The 18,134-nt window shown below is 56.7% G+C and overlaps 2 protein-coding genes across 3 annotated transcripts; both read right to left on the bottom strand.

The window, feature by feature from the left end:
* Positions 1-41: 41 nt before the first annotated feature.
* Tubb3 (tubulin beta 3 class III) lies at positions 42-9,179 on the bottom strand. 2 transcript variants are annotated; one of them, XM_027933156.3, is made up of 4 exons: positions 9,099-9,179; positions 2,901-3,009; positions 2,357-2,467; positions 42-1,402 (listed from the first exon to the last, which is right to left on the bottom strand). In XM_027933156.3, exons 1-4 carry the CDS (start codon positions 9,153-9,155, stop codon positions 327-329), a joined length of 1,353 nt encoding a protein of 450 aa, XP_027788957.1. In that variant the 5' UTR covers positions 9,156-9,179; the 3' UTR covers positions 42-326. The 2 variants fall into 2 exon arrangements, with proteins under 2 accessions (XP_027788957.1, XP_027788958.1); XM_027933157.3 differs by lacking the exon at positions 2,357-2,467.
* Positions 9,180-12,362: 3,183 nt separating this feature from the next.
* Mc1r (melanocortin 1 receptor) lies at positions 12,363-13,377 on the bottom strand. Its single transcript, XM_027933159.2, has one exon. The coding sequence runs from the start codon at positions 13,305-13,307 to the stop codon at positions 12,363-12,365; it is 945 nt and encodes a 314-aa protein (XP_027788960.2). The 5' UTR covers positions 13,308-13,377.
* Positions 13,378-18,134: the final 4,757 nt, after the last annotated feature.

Genomic DNA, 18,134 nt, shown 5'->3' with positions numbered 1-18,134 from the left:
GTATCTGACAGCAATAGATTTATTAAGTATCCCCCCAAAATATAAACACAAACCAGTAAAAAACAAAACAAACCATAAAACATCAGGCCTGGAGCCACAACTAAAGAGACAATGAGCAACACGACATGGACATGGCCTAAGTGGGAGGACAGCCCAGTGGACTCCTGTGGGGTGGGGTTGGCCGTAAATACTGAAGGACAGCGTCAGAGCCCTGGGGTGCTGCGGCCTGGGAAGCAAAGCTGGGGCAGCACTGTGGCTCCGCGGCACTGGGCCGGACGCTGCTGCCTGCCCTGGCTGCAGTGGCCGGGCACCAGCGGAGAACGGCCTCACTTGGGGCCCTGGGCCTCGGACTCCTCCTCCTCGTCCTCGTACATCTCGCCCTCCTCCTCGGCCGTGGCGTCCTGGTACTGCTGGTACTCGGACACCAGGTCGTTCATGTTGCTCTCGGCCTCGGTGAACTCCATCTCGTCCATGCCCTCGCCCGTGTACCAGTGCAGGAAGGCCTTCCGCCGGAACATGGCCGTGAACTGCTCCGAGATGCGCTTGAACAGCTCCTGGATGGCCGTGCTGTTGCCGATGAAGGTGGAGGACATCTTGAGCCCACGCGGCGGGATGTCGCACACGGCCACCTTGACGTTGTTGGGGATCCACTCCACGAAGTAGCTGCTGTTCTTACTCTGGATGGCCAGCATCTGCTCGTCCACCTCCTTCATGGACATGCGCCCACGGAAAACGGTGGCCACGGTGAGATAGCGGCCGTGGCGCGGGTCGCAGGCGGCCATCATGTTCTTGGCGTCGAACATCTGCTGGGTGAGCTCGGGCACGGTCAGCGCGCGGTACTGCTGGCTGCCCCGGGCGGTCAGGGGCGCGAAGCCCGGCATGAAGAAGTGCAGGCGCGGGAAGGGCACCATGTTCACGGCCAGCTTGCGCAGGTCGGCGTTGAGCTGGCCCGGGAAGCGCAGCGAGGTGGTGACCCCGCTCATGGTGGCCGACACCAGGTGGTTGAGGTCCCCGTAGGTGGGTGTGGCCAGCTTGAGGGTGCGGAAGCAGATGTCGTAGAGCGCCTCGTTGTCGATGCAGTAGGTCTCGTCCGTGTTCTCCACCAGCTGGTGGATGGACAGCGTGGCGTTGTAGGGCTCCACCACCGTGTCCGACACCTTGGGCGAGGGCACCACACTGAAGGTGTTCATGATGCGGTCGGGGTACTCCTCTCGCACCTTGCTGATGAGCAGCGTGCCCATGCCCGAGCCCGTGCCGCCGCCCAGCGAGTGGGTCAGCTGGAAGCCCTGCAGGCAGTCGCAGTTCTCGCACTCCTTGCGCACCACGTCTAGGACCGAGTCCACCAGCTCTGCGCCCTCCGTGTAGTGGCCCTTGGCCCAGTTGTTGCCGGCCCCACTCTGACCTGTGGGGTAAGAGGAGGAGGTGACAGGCAAGGGTCGAGGGTCTGCAGCCCAGACCAGCACCTGCCCGAGCACTGCAGAGGGACTTCAGAGGAGGTGCCTTCTTCTTTAAGTATTTATTTTTTATTATTTTTTTTTAGGTGGACACAATCTGTTTATTTTTTATTTTTATGTGGTGTTGAGGATCGACCCCAGCGCCCTGCGCATGCCAGGCGAGTGGCTACCGCTTGCGCCACATCCCCAGCCCGGCCTGCTTTCTGTAAGTGCATTCCCTGCAGGGCACACCTTCTCCACCTGCGGGCCCTGGCCATGGAAACTGAGTGCTGGGGACTCTGGACAGGCAACTGAGACTCTGGGGTCAGTCCAGTGCCTTGTTGTCTCACAAGGGCAACCTGGGTGTCCAGCTCACCTTCCCTCCCACCCCACAGTCCCTGGTAGCTCAGGAAGTGAGGCGAGACCTCTTCCTGCATCTGTGTGAGTACAGGAATGTTGACCTCTTGCCACATGCTCATAAACAGAGTCCCCTAGAGGCCCTCAACTTCTGTCCCACCAGTTCCATATGATTCCAAAAACTTACTTGTATTTTTACTCCTCATTCTTCTTCTTCTTTTTTTTAACATTTATTTTTTACTTGTAGGTGGACATAATACCTTTATTTTATTTTTATGTGGTGCTGAGGATTGAACCCAGTGCCTCACACATGCCAGGCGAGCACTCTTTCCTCTGAGCCACAGCACCAGCCCTCCTCATTCTTCTTGAAATGCAAGAGTGGTGTTTCCCACACAGAATCCTTTCTCTGGGCCTCTAGCACCCAAGTATAAACTGGAAAGATTAGTTCCAACCTGTATGGTCCCAGCAAAAGACTTTATCCTGTTTCTGACTCACCCCCTCTGCAATGTGGGTTCACCTGCCCAGGCTGCTGGGCCCTAAGTGCATATGTAGCAGGAGAAACTTACCAAAGATGAAGTTATCAGGCCTGAAGAGGTGCCCAAAGGCCCCAGACCGGACACTGTCCATGGTTCCAGGCTCCAGATCCACCAGAATGGCCCGAGGCACATACTTGTGAGCTGAGGGGAGAGGGGGGCTCAGTAATGTGGGTCTCAAGGGCTCCTCACTTCCTTCTAAATCCTGCCATGTATAAAATGGTTGATACCTTAGATGGCAGTCAAGTTGTGCATCCCTGTGGGCAGGTTGATACTTCACCAGTTTGCTATGGAAATCACTCTGCACTGGTTACCAAACAGCCCCCAACCAAGCCCTCCAGTGAGTGGGCTCTGGGCCCTCCCCCAGCCTGCTCCTCTGGACTGTACACCTGCCCTCTTTGCCATCAGAGGTCTGCACCTCACTCTGTGCTGGCTGCCAACTGACTTGACATTTTCATTCCGTGAGTATGAATGCCCAATCTCCAGGACACCTGCTAGCCTCTGGGCCAACCAGTGGAGGCAGAGGTGTTAGGACTCTGCCCACCCAGGCACCCGGTTCCCAAAGGCAGGTGCTCACAGGAGGCCTCATTATAGTAGACGCTGATGCGTTCCAGTTGCAGGTCCGAGTCCCCCACATAGTTGCCACTGGGGTCGATGCCGTGCTCATCACTGATGACTTCCCAGAACTGCAAGGGAGGCACAGAAGAGTCAGCGAGCAGCCACATCCAAGGCTAGGACCCACCCACCTGGGGCCTTATAACTCACAGCCTATGAGTAGGAAAACCCTGTGCTCTCACCTGTCAGACAACCCACTGCCTGCATGACCAGGCTGCCCCGGGGGCCCAGGGGTAGACCAGGGCTCAGCCCCCATAAACCAGGTTCCCAGACCCAGCTTGGCACTCATGGGCAAGGAGATAACACTTCCTGGGCTATATTATTCCTTCTTTCCAGACAAGGGAAAGCAGGCCCAGATCTGTCACATCCTTTAGCCACTATGTGTGGCCCTTGGCATCAGAGTAAGCAGTGTCCAGTGCTGGGGCTCAGCCCTGCCTGTCATGGTTTGATTGTGAGTTGTCCCCTAAAAGCTCACGTGTGAGACAATGCAAGAAGGCTTAAAGGAAAAATAACTGGGTTATAGCCTTAACCCAATCAGTGAATTGATCCCCTGATAGGATTAATTGGGTTAGCTGGAGGAGGTTGGGTCGCTGGGGGCATGCCTTTGGGGTATATATTTTGCATCTGGCTGTGGAATCTCTCTCTGGTTTCTGATCATCATGTGAGCTGTTTCCTTCTGCCATACTCTTCCACCAAGATGTTCAACCTCACTTGAGCCCTGAGGAATGGAGCCAGCCTTCTATGCACTGAGACCTCTGAAACTGTGAGCCTCAAATAAACTTTTCCTCTTCTAATTGTTCTTTTCAGGTCTTTTTATTCACAGCAGCAAAAACTGACCAAAACACTGTCTTAGCCAGGCAGACCCACAGGGACCCTGGGAGCCAGTGTTAGCAAGCACCCCCAACTGAGTCTGCAGCTGGGCTACTGGGGTCCCATGTGGGAATAACTTCCCTCAGGCCACCCTCACCTGGCCGTCCACATGGAACCTGGCAAGGCTAAGGCTCATGCCCTACCACCTGCTGCACCCACCTTGGGCGGGAACACACAGTGCTTCTCAAACTCTGGTCCCACACCTGCAGCGGAGCAGGGTAGGTAGCACAGGGCTTGTGCACTAGCACCGTGATTGAGGACTCACAGCCTGGCCCCACCTCTTCCCAGCTGTGTAACCTCAGGCAGGTCACCAGGATTCTCTGTGCCCTGGTGCAGTCTGTACAGTGAGCTTGATAACAAATCTGTAGGAATACAGTGAGCTAACCTATGCAAAGCAAATTAACAGTTCATGGCAGACGGTTAGTACCATGCAGAACTGTTAGCCCACAGGCTGGCACACACCCTGGATGAGGGAGCATCAGAAGAAGTCTGCCCTCATCCCAGGGACACTTCCTTGGGGCACAGCATCTGCCTCCTAAGTCACACGTGTAAGACTCCAAGGATGTAGGCTGTGAGGCCCCTCCCGTCGCCTCCTCGGGCTGCAGTGACTTCCAGATGAGTTACTGGTGCGAAGCCTTGGGAACAAAGGGCCTCTACATCGGAGTCATGTGCTGGTGGAAGAGAACAGTTTGCATGTGCTTCTCTATATTTGGATGTCTCTGAGAGAGACACAGAGAGCGGTGCCTGGGGTCCTGGGCTGGGAGAGAGACTGCTTTTCACAGACTATTCTTCTTTGGTACTGTGGGAATTGTCACGTGAACACATTGGCTTTTAAAGTAAGATTACTTAAAAATAAAATTTTAAAAACTCCAAAGAGTATGAAGAAAGCATTCACTAATAAAAATCAGGAAAAATGTTTCCTGGCAGCTTATCCCGAGAGACTGTTTTCAGGGGTCACCTCTCAGCAAGGATGAGACTGGATTTCTTTCCCTCTTGTGTACTTTTGTCTTTACTAAGTTTTATTGTTCTCTTAGCAATAAGTGTGTGTTGATTTTCACAGATGGGTTGGAGGCATTTAGAGGTGTTCTTCTCTGACCCTGCAGGCTGTCTTAAAGAACTGTTTGGTTGCTGACCGTCCAGAGCCAGGGCCCTTGATCCATTAGTCTGGAGGGCCCCAGCCTCTGGCTACAGGGCCACCACTCACCAGTATCTGCAGAAGTGAGAGGAGCTCAACACAGTGTGTGTGTGTGACAGTGCACGCAACTCAGTCAGTGGTAGCCACATGTCCAGTGAGAAGCAGCCCTCCCCAGAGAGGACACCAGCCTCAACCTAGACAGACAATGATACCCACAAGCGACTGGCTCAGCCTTGACAAGAAAGCCTTCCACGGATGTGGGCTTCACTGGTAACAAGGTCTTCAGTGCTATTTAAAATTTTAAAACCATATGTGCAGGTAACTTAAATAAAATGGATCGGAAGAACAGAAAATTGTGTCTGGGCTTGGAGAGTAGGACCAAGAAGGGAAAAATGTTTCCTCATCTGCAGTGCTTTGTTCTTTTTGGCAGAGCCTCAATATGTTGCCCAGGCTGGCCCTGAACTCCTCGGTTAAAGTGATCTTCTTTATTCCCCAGCCTTTCCCAGCAGCTGGGACTACAGATCTAAGCCACCGGACTCTGCAGTGTCTCAACTTTTCACAGGAAGAATGTATCAACCATTGCATTTTTTTGTTAGTAAAAAATCGCTGGGCACAGTGCATACACCTGTGATCCTAGGGACTTGGGAGGCTGAGGCAGGACGAGAGCAAGTCTGAGGTCAGCCTGGCAACTCATAAAATCGACTTGACTCAAAGTAAAAAAAATCAAAGAAAAAGGCTGGGATGCAGCTCAGTGGTACAGCTCCCCTGAGTTTGCCACTCGGATTAAGTCATCTAAAATAAAGTCTTATCAGTAAAGTACATTATGTAAGATGTTTAATAATCAGAGCAACAGGACTTTGAAAATCAAGTAGCATCATCACAGAAAAGACACGGCCAGATGCAGCACGGGTCCTGGGTTCTGGGCCCAGCCTCGCTTGGCCACCCCAGGTTGTTGGCCGCAGCCCGAACCTTCTCGAGGACCAGGGGGCGGAACCCCAGAGGGCAAGGGGGGCAGCCCCCTCCCATTGGCTTACAGGGCAGGCCCCGCCCTGATGCCCCGCCCAGCCCCGATGGAGGGGCGTCGCCCAGGCCTCGGGCGTTCCGTGGGGCGCAGACAAAGAGGCCTGCAGGCGGGGTCCAGCGCTGCCCTGCCCTAGAGGGGAGGGGAGTGGGGTTGGGGCCTGGACCCAGCCGAGGGAGCCAGGGGGAGCCCTGTCTCGTCTGCTGGCGGTTGCGGGGGGCGGGGGCGGGTAGGTGAGTCCCCGCCCACGATGCCGTGACCACGCCACTTCTGCAAGACCTGGATTTAAAATCCCTGCCCTGCCCTGCGCAGCCCGTGGCGTGATCCCAGACAAGTGACTCAGCTTCCCGGAGCTGCGGTGTTCTCATCCTGGGGGCGGGCGATGCCCACCTCGCCACAGCCTTCAAGATGACAGAAACAAAGCCACCACGACGACGGTGCTGATTCCCACAAATCACTACGGCTCTGCGGCTGCCATTGCGGAGTGCTCGCTCCTGGCCACTGACCCTATCCCTCCTCCGCCCACCCACCCCAGCCAGGCACCTCCTGGAGTCCGCGGCCCTTTGTGTTGAGCCGGGCCCACCCAGGGACCCGGGAGGAGGAAAGCAGCCCCTGGCCCACCTGCAGCTAGTGGGCAGGTGAAAAGCTCCTGATCCCACCGCGGCCCATGGCAGGGACCTAGCTCCCGCTGTACCAGGGGCCAGCAACAATAGCCAAGAAATTTCCTGTGGTCTGGGGTAGATGCTGAGCAGATGAGTCCTCCACACAGGGCCCTGCCCAGGGGTCTCCAGCTTAGGACCCCTGAGAGCAGGGTTGGGGGGCTGCACAAGAGAAGTGCTAAGTTGCTTCACACTGATCACTGATCACCACAAAGGGGAGAAGGGAAAAACAAAGTATCCCCCCTCCTCCGAAAATTTGCCTCTGTTTGCTTCCCCCACCCCCCACCCCTTTAAGTACTGAGGATTGAACCCAGGGCCTTCCATACACCAGGCAAGTGCTCTACCTCTGACCTACATCCCCAGCCCTTTTTATTTTATTGAGACAGAGTCTCACTAAATTGCTCAAACTGGTCGCAAAGGTGGGATCCTTCTGCCTCAACTGGGAATTATGGAATAGTTGGGGTTAGAGGCTGCGCTACCACACCCAGCCAGAAATATTTTTTTCTCATTGTTTTTGTTTTGGTACCAGGGATTGAACCCAGGGGCGCTTAATCACTGAGCCACAACCCCAGCTCTTTTTAAATTTTTTTATTCTGAGACAGGATCTTGCTAAATTGCTTAGGACCTCACTAAATTGCTGAGGCTGGCTTTGAACTTGTGATCCTCCTGCCTCACTCAGTCTTCTCAGCTGCTGCTGGGATCACAGGCATGCACCACCACGCCCAGCAGGGGAAATTATTTTTAGACAAACATACATTAATAAAAACAACTCAAAAGGAATAAAAATAGGAAGCAAACCTAATATCCATAGTCCAGTGTCCCTAGACACTGTCCAGCACTCTGTAGGCTGCGTAAGGAAGTGGGTGTAGACTTGACTGTTTGAGCTTTTGTCTAATGTGTGCCTGTGGGATTGAAGTGCTGGGCCAGGCCTAGCAATAGCAGCAGGGTCACCAGGCAGGCCTCAGGGCTGCCAATCCTCTCCACCCAGCACTGACCTCTGACCCTCCCAGGAGCAGATGTTCAGAGCAGGCCTGGTCCCTGTGACCACAGTAAGGAGTGTTCAGCTCCTCCCATCAAGTCAGGGCAGCTGTCACTGACTGCCCCAGGAGTCCTGATTAGATCTGAGAACCCCAGCCCTCAAGCCTCCCCTCCCCCAGTATCCCTCCTAGAGGGACACAGATGTCTCTTCTGGTGATTAGAGGATCTCCCCGTACTGCCCCACCCCCTTCAGAGGCATCTCCACCCTAGAGCCAAACTTGCAATTTACATGTCAGCCACGTGGCTGCCCCAGCCCATTGTAATTAGCTTTTTGTTCCTGCCTGGTTACCATGGCAACAGCCTCCAGGGGAAGTTCTGGTCCGACCCCTTCCCCTCCAGGAACTATCTCCCCCAAGGCCCTCTTGGGAACTAGCTCCACAGCAACCCTGAGCTGGGTCCCTGGCTTCGGTCCTGACAAAGCCACCTCCCTCCACACTGTTGTTCTAAGGGTAGACCCTTCCACCCCCCCAGCCCAAGCCCCAGCTCTGCAAGGGACAGAGCTAAGGGGTCAGCCAGCTGCCTTCCACCTGCTGAGTGACCTTGGGCAGGGGACAGCCTTCCAGGACTTGGGGACAGGAACGGCTATCTCACAGTCCGGGTGGGGATGAGGACACCTGAAGTTCCCTGCAGAGGCGCACACCAAACCGTTCCTGGCCTCAGCCTCGACATCTGTGAGGTGAACTAACAAGGAGAAATGCAGAGGGAGGCTGCAGCCCCCGCACCTGCAGCTACCCTTTGTTCCAGTGTCCAAGCTGCAGGAGTAGACCCTGGGTGGGCGCGGTCCAGGGAGGTATCGGGCCTTTGTCCAGAAAGAGCAGGGTTGAGGGAAGAGTCCAGTTCTGGACCAAGGTCACCCTCGTCCAGGCCCAATTCCTCCAACAAAGGAATAGGGTGGGGCTAGGAAGCCAGGGTTTTCAGAACAGGGTTGGGGACAGGAGGGCGGCTCTGTCCCTTGGAGGACATCCGGTTCTTTCAGTGGAGGTTTGGGCAGAGGGAATCATCATAGCTTTCGGGGAGAGCCCCACCCAAAGCTGCTCACCCTATCCATCTCACTCAAGGCTAAGGTGCGGCCCCAAAGAGGGCCACGCCCAGACAGTCCCCCCAGCAGGCCTGCTGAGGCCGCGGGGGGGGGGGGGGAGAAGGTGTAGATGGAGCTGAGGTTTAGCAGCTGACGTGGGCTGCCCGCCGACAGGCCGAGGTCACCTGGGCAGGGGCAGAGGAAAGGCGCGGGTGGGAATCACAGGGCGAGGATTTCGACGCCCCTGCCGCCCGGCGGGGTACCGCGCTCATCCCTTTGTTCCGGGCTGGGAGCGGCGGGAGCGGCGCGGGGTGCAGCCCGGGGTGCACCACGCCTCGCTCCCCGGGGCCGCCGCGCGGTGGGGGTCCCCGGGATGAGCGCCGGGATGCCGGGCGGGCGGGGGCGACGCGTGGCCTCACCTTGGCCCCGATCTGGTTGCCGCACTGGCCGGCCTGGATGTGCACGATCTCCCTCATGCTGGCTGCGTCTGGCGGGCGGCGGCGAGCGCAAGCGGACAGTCGGGCGGGCTGCAGAGGGTCGGCGGCCCCCGCCACCAGCTCTTATAGCGCCGGCCCCGCCCCCGCCGGCCTGACATCAGCGGGCGCGGCCAATCCCAGGGCGCCGCCGCAGAATGCGGCACCGGCTCTGCAGCATCAGCACCGCACATCCCGGCTCCGCCCGCGCAATGCGGCGCCTACTCCCGCCGCCGGGACTAGGCCGGGCCCGGCGCCTCCGAAAGGAGGGGCTGGCTCCCAGAGGGTCCGGTTGTGCGAGTGGGGACTCCAGGGAGGACAATAGAGCTCCCCTGGGCCCTTGGACATCCCTCCCCGAGGCAGCTGCCCTGTTGGGTTCCACCACTGCTGCAGCCCCACCCTGGGGCTTTGTGAGTAGGGTCTTTCTTCTCATCCGCTTAGGAACAAACCCCCGTCTTCCTGGATCCCTATCTTGTGGCAGACAAGGTATTCTGGTCTCTGCCAGGTTCGTAGGGGTGGGCGAGGCAGGAACCCACTAAGCAGGCCACCTGCAAGAAAGCGAGCTTCAGACAGGACCCAGAAACATCCGAGTTAGGAGACTAGGGGAACAGAAGGGCAGCAGGTGATGTATGCAACTCAGAGTCCCTGACCTGGCAATGGAAGGTGCCACCTGCCCTTCCTCCCCGAGGGTGGCCATGAGGAGGCATTGCACTCCTGGGCATTCCCAGCGCCTGGCATGCAGCCCTTGCTCCATGAATATCCGCCTCAGGAATCGTCCTAAAGGTACATAAGCCAGGCACTGGACCTACCAGGGCAAAAGACAGAGGACAGCAGTTTCTGACCCATTCCCTGATGTCACCTGTATCCTTGAACTCTTGGTATAAGTGAGGGTAAGGAGGGGACCTGGAGCCATCTGGAACCACCTACTTAAGGAGACTGTCAGAAGAGGAAGGAGAGGATGCATCTGCCATGCATCATTCTATTCATACATACTGCTGGTTTAATATTCATCTAGGGTTAGATTTCCAATGACACCTTATAATGAGGTCCTCATGGAATTTTGATGACAGAAATCCCTTAAGAAGGGTCTCAGGCAGCACCACAGTGTGTAGACCCTCAAGCATCATTCACTTCAAAGCCAGCAGCTGAGAACAAGCTGCAGGCGCCTGTGCCCTCCATTCTGTGCAGGAGTGCTGTGTGTTGTAGTTGCGTCTCTCTCCTCTCTCAGGAGAAGCTCCCTGGTTTGGCAAGCATAGAAATGGGTCTTTTGTTCTCAAGAGACGCCCCTCCCCCACAGTTTGTCCATGATGTGGCTTTCCGTGGTTGGTTTCCAGCTGTCCCCATTCAAGGAGTCCTGGGTGAGGATTTGGCTGTGCCTCCTTGTCTGAGCAAGGGAAGAAGCTTGGAGCCATCCATAGGCCTGGACTCCCTCTCTGCCAGGATGGCATCCGACCAAGCCAGCTCCCCCTCCGTCCCCAGAGGGCTCTGATGCCAGGCTGAAGGCTGACTCACTGTTCTGTCTCCCAGCAGAGACTGGCCTTGCCGGGAACCAGCAGTCTGGGCTGCAGCTGACAGCGTGGTGGGGGCTGCTTACTAGACCTGTCTGGGAGAAGGTTAGCAGGACATGATAGCTCCCACCAAGCCTACCCCAGGGAGGAGGTCTGCTGATGTCCAGTGTCTGTGCAGGAAAATTAGGTGGGCTTAGTGAGAAGCCCAGTTTTCTTCAGAAGAGGGGCACAGGGGTCCACAACTCTCTAAAACCAAGCAGTATAGTTCACCCCAAGATGCCCACTGCCCTGGACTCGGTTTTGGACATCCTGAGTCCCTAGACAACCTCACCCCGTCCTCAGAGGCCTTGTCTAAAAATTTCCCCGGGGGCTGGCAGAGCACTGACCCAGCTCCCAGGAGGACAGTGACTAGCAGAGAACAGACCCCAATCCCTGTTCCACCCCGGGCCACAGGCCCCTCTGGGCATCTCATAGTAGATGAGGATGGTCCCATTCACTGTGTGCCATAGCTGTGGGGTTGCAGGGATGAGGCCAGGAAAGGGGCATACTCTGGCTGGGGTCGGCCGTCTGCACCTCAGGGGCTGGGACTGGGTGGTGCTGCTACTGCCAGTGTAGAGCTGGGCCAGAGGCATTCTGGGCAGTATGAGTCTTGTCACCATGGAGGTGACTGGGGGAAGGGGCTGCTGAACATGTGTCCTTGGCTCTGTATTGCGGTTTGTAGCCACAGAGAGACAAATGGCCAAGAAGGAGCTGAGGCCTGAAGTCGATACACTCTTCCCATGGACACTGGAGGCCTCTGGAACTGTGGTCTCCTCCCCTGGGTAGACAGTCATGATTTCTGGGATTCCTTTCTCCCCATCATAACTACTGTCCCTGCCTTCCCTCCACCCAGATTTCAAGCAGCTTCTGGAAGAGTCCAGGAGATGGTGGTGAGGCTGCACCTGAGCACAGCATTATTACCCATTGTTTCCTGGCCCTGCACTCCCAGGCACTGGCCACTGATTCAGACTGGCAGCCTCTCCTGCAGCCAGAGCGTGCCTTTGCTGGATCCCCATGCCTGGGGTGAGTGTGGTGCTGGATTCCCAACTCTCGGGTTTCCACTGAGCCTGCAAACTGGCTGGATGCGCAGCCCCACTCTGGTGGACACCCCTGTGCAATAGGCCCATTCTGCAAATCCAGTCCCCTAGCTCACTTCTGAAAGCAGCCTGCTGCACAGCTGTGGCTGGATCTTTCTGGTCACAAAGCCCTTTCTCCTGAGGCCCTGAACAGGAGCAGGGTCCCTTTTCCATGGCTTCCTGTCCCAGCTGCTGAGGGCACAAGCCCCAAGAGCTGGCAGTAAAAACCAAGTGATGGTGGGCATTGCCTAGTCACAGGCAGAAGCAGAAATCCCTAGGACAGAGAATGTCTCTTTAGGATCCTAGGATCTGCCCCTGCTGCCCAGTAACCAAGCCCCTCCCCTCCCCAACTTCCTCCATTTCCCACAACTTCATTTGAGGGGGTGGTTTCTGGAGGTCACACTTACCCCTCTCCCTGTCCCCGGTCTGTGCTTTCACACCTTTAGAGATCATCTAGTCTGTCCTTTGGCAAATGGGACCAAGAAGGGAAGGGCCTATCCAAGGCCACACAGGACTCGGGCCACTGGATACCTTTGTCTTACTCTGCCCAGCATCCCGGCCTTGATTCCAGAAGCCACCCTCCCTGCTCACCAGGAGCACAGCAGCACCTCCTTGAGTGTCAGGCGGAGCTCCCGGCTGCGGAAGGCATAGATGAGAGGGTCCACAATGGAGTTGCATATAATGAGGGCCAGGAACAGGTTGAAGTTCTTGAAGACACAGCTGCAGGCAGGGTGCTGGGGACAGAGAACGATGAGGGTGAGGTGCAGGAAAAAGGGGCCCCAGCACAGGAAGAAAACACCCAGGAGAGTAGTGAGGGTCACAGCACCCTTCAGACGGAAGCCCTGGTGCACTGGTCGCTGCATCTTGTGGAGCTGGGCGATGCCCTGGGCATGCTGGCACGCCCGGGCCAGCATGTGGATGTAGAGAGCTGCCATGAGTGCCAGCATAGCCAGAAAGAAGGTGACGAGACAAAGCAGGACAGCTGCGTGGTTGTAGTAGGTGATGAAGAGGGTGCTGGAGAGGATGCTGGCCGCCCAGATTGCCACGATGGCCCACCGTGCGCGGGGCAGCGTCACAATGCTGTGATAACGTAGTGCATAGAAGATGGAGATGTAGCGGTCCACAGCAATGGCCCCCAGAAAGCAGAGGCTGGACACCATGGAGCCATAGGTGAGCACGTCCATGACATTGTCCAGCTGCTGCACCACAGTGGCTGGCGTTGCCAGGGCGCCCACCTCCAGCAGCAGGAAGACGGCAGTCTCCAGCACACTGCTGGTGCTCACCAGCAGGTCAGACAGGGCCAGGCAGCAGATGAAGCAGTACATGGGAGAGTGCAGGTTGCGGTTCTTGGCGATGGCAACCACTACCAGCATGTTCTCCACGAAGCTCACCAGCCCCAGGCCAAGGAAGAGCCCGTCAGGAACGGACACCAGCAGGCACTGGGGGCCCGTCTGGTTGGTGGCCAGCTGGAGCTGAGGGGTGGCCGTAGGGGTGGAGTTGAGAGAGCCCAGGAGCCTCCTCTGAACAGGCATAGTCCTGTCCTCAGAGCAGGAGGGGCGGATGGAGGGTCCCAGACTCCACTGTGTCAGGCTCCAGGCACCAGCTCAGCTCATGGTGCGTCGGGTGTCACTCACACCTGTCCTGTTCCATCCCGCTCTGACACTCGCACTCACCCTCTCCCTGGCTGGACAAAGGTTGGCCTAGGCATGGCCCCAGTAGAGTCCAGAGACTTCCTGGCTGGGACCCTGAGTTCTGCGGTGTGGACCTTCTGCTCCCGGAATCTCAGTTCACAGTGCCAATGAAGCTGGTCATCCACTGCACTGCCAACCTCTTCTCTGGAGGCTGCTCTGGTGGGGACATCATCTGCTCCGGGAGCCTCTAGGTCACCTGCCTCTGATAACTCTGCCTGGCCTCCTGCCTCCCTGGGCCAGGGGTAGGCTGAGGTCCCAGGAAGAATGGAGCCTTTCTTGAAAGTTGTCTGCGGAGCCCCTCCTCCAGAGGGTGGCACATGATGGGCGTGCGACTGAGCTGCGTGAGCACCCCGGGACCGGCAGCCAGGGGTGTGAGCGGCACCCAGCAGGCGCCAGAGCCCAAGGACCCCTGGGCACAGCGCGGGGTCAAAGCCATGCTGACCTTCCCCGGGCTCCTGCCCCTGCGTCATCAGTCCTCCCTCTGAGGACCTGCCCCTGCGCCCCCTTCTGAGAAACTTCTAATTCTCCTGCAGCCTCATCGCGGCTTCCCTGCGTTCCCTGGTGCCACTGGGCTCTGCTTCATGGTGGGAGCAGCTGCCAGCCCACCCTGCCAGGCAGGAGGCACGTCGCCTCTGGGGCATTTTTAAATTTTTTATACTTTTATTTCCTGTGTTTATTTTTATGTGGTGCTGAGGGTGGAACCCAGCGCCCCGCATGTGCTGACAGAGTGCTCTACCGCTGAGCCCCAGCCCAGCCCCTTTGCTGTTATTTTTGTAGGCAGGGGCGCCCTGAATCGCCCACCACAGTGCTGGCTTTATAAATTTCTTCCTTTTAAAATATTTCTTTAAAAATTTCAGTTGTAGATAGACAATACCTTTTTATTTATTTATGTGGTGCTGAGGGTGGAACCCAGGGTCTCACACAGGCTATGCAGCCACTCTACCATGGAGCCACCACCCCAGCCCCATCTTTCTTTCTTTTTAAATTTTTGCTGAGAGTGGAGCCCAAGGCTAGTGCTCTACCAGAGCCACACCTGCCATCCTGAGAACTTGTGAAATGATCAAAATCTCAAGAAACAGTTGGCAAGGCAGGAGCCACAGCCTCAGCAGAGGCTCAGCACTAGACATACCCCACAGGAGCACCTTGCCATGCCAGAGCGGCCACAGCCCCCAACTGTAGCACTGCTGGGGCTGTGGGGGGCCGTCCTCCTGGCGGCTGGCCAGATGCATCCTGCTGAGGTCTACCAGCACCTGTCACCATGCGGACTTGCTCACTCCCTGGGGCACCAGCCGCAGCTGCCTACCCCTCCCTGGTGGCACCCCCATTCATGCTGTGGGCATACAGGACCTGGAGCTGGGGACCACATCAGGGCACTCTTGTCTCTGGCCTTAGTGGGCCACAGCCAGGGATGGAACCTTGAGAACCATTTACAGCCCTTGCCTGGGTGGGGAAGGCCGTCCTGCTCCCATGTGGGTATCTGCTAGGCTCTCTCCAGGGTGCCCCAGCACTTTCTCGGGCAAGATGTGTTTGTGTCTTGCATTACTGAAGACTGTACCCAGGGTCTCGCACATGCTAGGTAAGCCCTCTACCAATACGCCATATCCCCAGCCCATTTAAAAAAAAAATTAGATTCTATTTTGTGGTACTGGGGATTGAATCCAGGAGTGCTCGGACACTGAACTATATCCCTAGACCTTTTTTTATTTATTGTGTGTTTATTTATTGGCAGTACTAGGAAATGAACCCAGAGGCCCTCTACCATTGGACCACACCCCCAGCCCTTTTAATTTTATTTTGAAGCAGGGTCTTGCTAAATTGCAAAGGTTGGCCTTGAAGCTGTGATCCTCCTGCCTTGGCCTCACAGCCTCATGGCCTCACTGAGATGATGGGTGTGACCACTGCACCTAGCAACCCTGAGGTGTTTCGAAAGCACTTGGTTCTGCAGTACGTGTGTTAGAATCCATTCTCTCACTCCTTCATCTATCCCACTGCCAGACAGCCTCGGGCCACACCATGCCCGAACACCGGTGTGTGAAAGCACAGGACAGTGCCCACTAACCCTGGTGGGACCCTCCTTACAACCCCACCCTGCAACTCACCAACTCCTCGTGTTTACTGTGGAGCACTTAAGTACAACACAGATGGAAACCCACAGATGACAAACATCAGAATGATGGCTTCCCCAGCCTGAGGACAGCCAGGAAGCAGCACCCAGACCCACAGATTGCAGAGTGGCCCGCGCCAGAACAGCCTCAGGTCCCTTCCTGCCTGCTCTTGCAAGCCACTGTCCTGACCTCAACACCACAGGTGAATTTTGCCTTTCTTGGAATGTCATATAAATGGAACCTTCTGGTTGGTATTTTGACTCACACTGAGATTCATCCTTTTTATTGCAGGTAATTAAAATCCTCCCACTTAGACCGTGTGGTGTCCATTATGTGAGCAGATCATGCTTGGCATTTGGACAGCTTCCAGCTACTCGGGACGGCCCAAGGTGGCGTTGGAGGCTTGGCGCACATCCCCTGGGGAACAAGGGGCAATGTTGGTGCCACAAGGTGTCCATCCTTAGTGGATCTGGCCGTTTTCCATGTTGGTGGACTGCTTCTTTCTGGCAGCTCACCAGTCCCACAAGCCTCCACGGAGAGCCCGCATGGAGGACAGGGCCCACATACTGCCATACCCTGAGCTCAGCTCTTTGCCTCCATGACCTCTGCCCCTCATTGAGAATGGCCCAGGGGAGCGGGTCCCAGCATGAGGGCTGTGCTGCAGCACTGGCCCAAAGCCACGTGCAGCCCAGGCAGCAGCAGCTGCAGACCACTGTGCACCTTGGGGCGGCGGCGGGCAGCCCGCCCCCGCCCCCTGCTTCAGGGCCCCTTAACAGGGATGTGGATTTCCACTTCCATGAACAAGGCCTTTGAGAGGGATGTGTTTCTCCCCATCCCTCCTCTGCCAAGCCTGAGACTTCAAAGGCATGAGACCGGGGTAGCCTTTGGCAGAGGTGACCACATCCTTCCTCCCACGAGACCCAGTTGGCGGGCATAAGAAACAAGACAGCCCTGCCTCAGGACTCCCTGTCTTGGACCTCACTGGACACTCCTGCTGCAGGCTTCGTGGGAAGGAGCCCAGTACAGCTGAGCTGGAGACAGTCACCTTTTGGCTTGTGACAGCAGGGAAAGTGGAGAGAGCAGCCTCGGGCTGTCTGTGCCCAGATGAGGCCAGATGGTGCTAAGGCTGAGTGTGCCCTGACCTGGATGTCCCGGCGCCCAGTGCAGCTCCCAGTCTTGCCCCAGATGGACATACTTGGCCCTCACAGAGTGTCCTGGTGCCCACAGGAGGGCAGTGCACAGCAGGCCTGCCCCACACGGGGACAGTGGGGCCACTACCTGACCCTCATGCCCAAGCACAGCTTCTCAGGAAGGGTGCTGGCCACATCTTGGCAATGTCAGCCTCCTCTGAAGTCCCTGTCTGGAAGGTGACAGGGAGGTTTGCTCCTGGGTGCCCACCTTGTCTAGCTCGGTGAGAAAGGCCACAGCTGGTCAGCCACCCTGCCCATCACCCAGGGCCTCCTGCTGAGGCCGAGTGGTCCAAAGAGGAGCCAGGCCTGCTTGGCAGCTAGGCCTTCGTGGCTGTTCAGAGACGTGAGCAACTCTAGAAGAGTGCTCAGCTGTAGCACTGCTTAAGCCCAAGTGGCACCATGAGGTGCTGTGGGCTCAGGGCCTCAGGAAGCAGGCCTGCAGCTGAGCCGGTCCCTCAAGCCCAGGGCCCTTCTCTCTGCTTCACTAATGCTCGAGTGCTGGCCGTTCATTTCAGAGTTCACTGGCTCCTGGATGCAGGATCACTGCTGTGGCTCCAGATATCAGATATCTGGATTTAAGGCAGGAAGAGGAAGGGTACCCTGCTTGCCTGTCATTTTCAGAGAACAAACCCTTTTCAGTAGATTTCCCCCGCCCCAGCCCACCCCAGCTGTGGAAGCTCAGGTGCTGCCCAACCTGGAGATGGGTACAATCCCCTACCAAACCCCGTTAGGCCAACATTAAAATTTGGGATTGCACCTCTTCCTGGCCCCTCTTGGGGCAGAAGATCAGCACTGTGAAGGGGGCCCAGGAGAGAACTGGCACAGCTCACAACCCCTCAGTTTCCTGACCCTTCCAGAACTAGACAGGATATTCATTTGTTGGTTACTAGGGACTGAAAAGCATGCTATCCCTGAGCTACATCCCTAGCCCTAACCTCAGCCTCCTGAGTCGCTGGGATTACAGGTGTGGCCAACATGCCTGGCTTGGGTCACATGATCTGTCCCTCCAGTGGTTAGGCACAATGGCACTGAGGCTCTGGTGTGCACTGGCTGTGTGGCCAGCTGTGAGCCAACCTGGGGGTCTTACTGGAGCTCCCAGTTATCCCCAGAACAAATGTCCATTAACCTGTCATATACCCCCCAATCTGCCCTCAACAACTTTCTTCCTAAACTTGCTTTTTGGGCTTCTCCTTCACCTCTGGACACTGCCCCTGAAGCTTCCCAGCTCCCTTCCTTCTCTCCCTGTCTCCTCCCCTCCCCTCCCTCGTGCCTTCCTTCCCTCCTGTGCTGGGGATGGGGCCCGGAGCCTTGTACATGCCGGCCCAGTGCTCTACCCCTCAGCTGCGTCTCAGCCCTCCAGTTTCCTAATACAG

The sequence above is a fragment of the Marmota flaviventris genome, chromosome 18, assembly GCF_047511675.1.
Source record: "Marmota flaviventris isolate mMarFla1 chromosome 18, mMarFla1.hap1, whole genome shotgun sequence".
Lineage (NCBI taxonomy): Eukaryota > Metazoa > Chordata > Mammalia > Rodentia > Sciuridae > Marmota > Marmota flaviventris.
Note: the sequence above shows the minus strand (reverse complement) of the source record. Positions and strands in the feature narration are given on the sequence as shown.

What these genes read in the sequence shown, in the direction of transcription:
- Tubb3 (XM_027933156.3), bottom strand. Translation starts at nt 9,155, where the DNA reads ATGAGGGAGATCGTGCACATCCAGGCCGGCCAGTGCGGCAACCAGATC. An exon ending in CTACTATAATGAGGCCTCCT is followed by an intron (nt 2,468 to 2,900) that starts GTGAGCACCTGC and finishes CTCTCCCCTCAG; the next exon opens with CTCACAAGTATGTGCCTCGG. An exon ending in GCCTGATAACTTCATCTTTG is followed by an intron (nt 1,403 to 2,356) that starts GTAAGTTTCTCC and finishes CTTACCCCACAG; the next exon opens with GTCAGAGTGGGGCCGGCAAC.
- Mc1r (XM_027933159.2), bottom strand. Translation starts at nt 13,307, where the DNA reads ATGCCTGTTCAGAGGAGGCTCCTGGGCTCTCTCAACTCCACCCCTACG.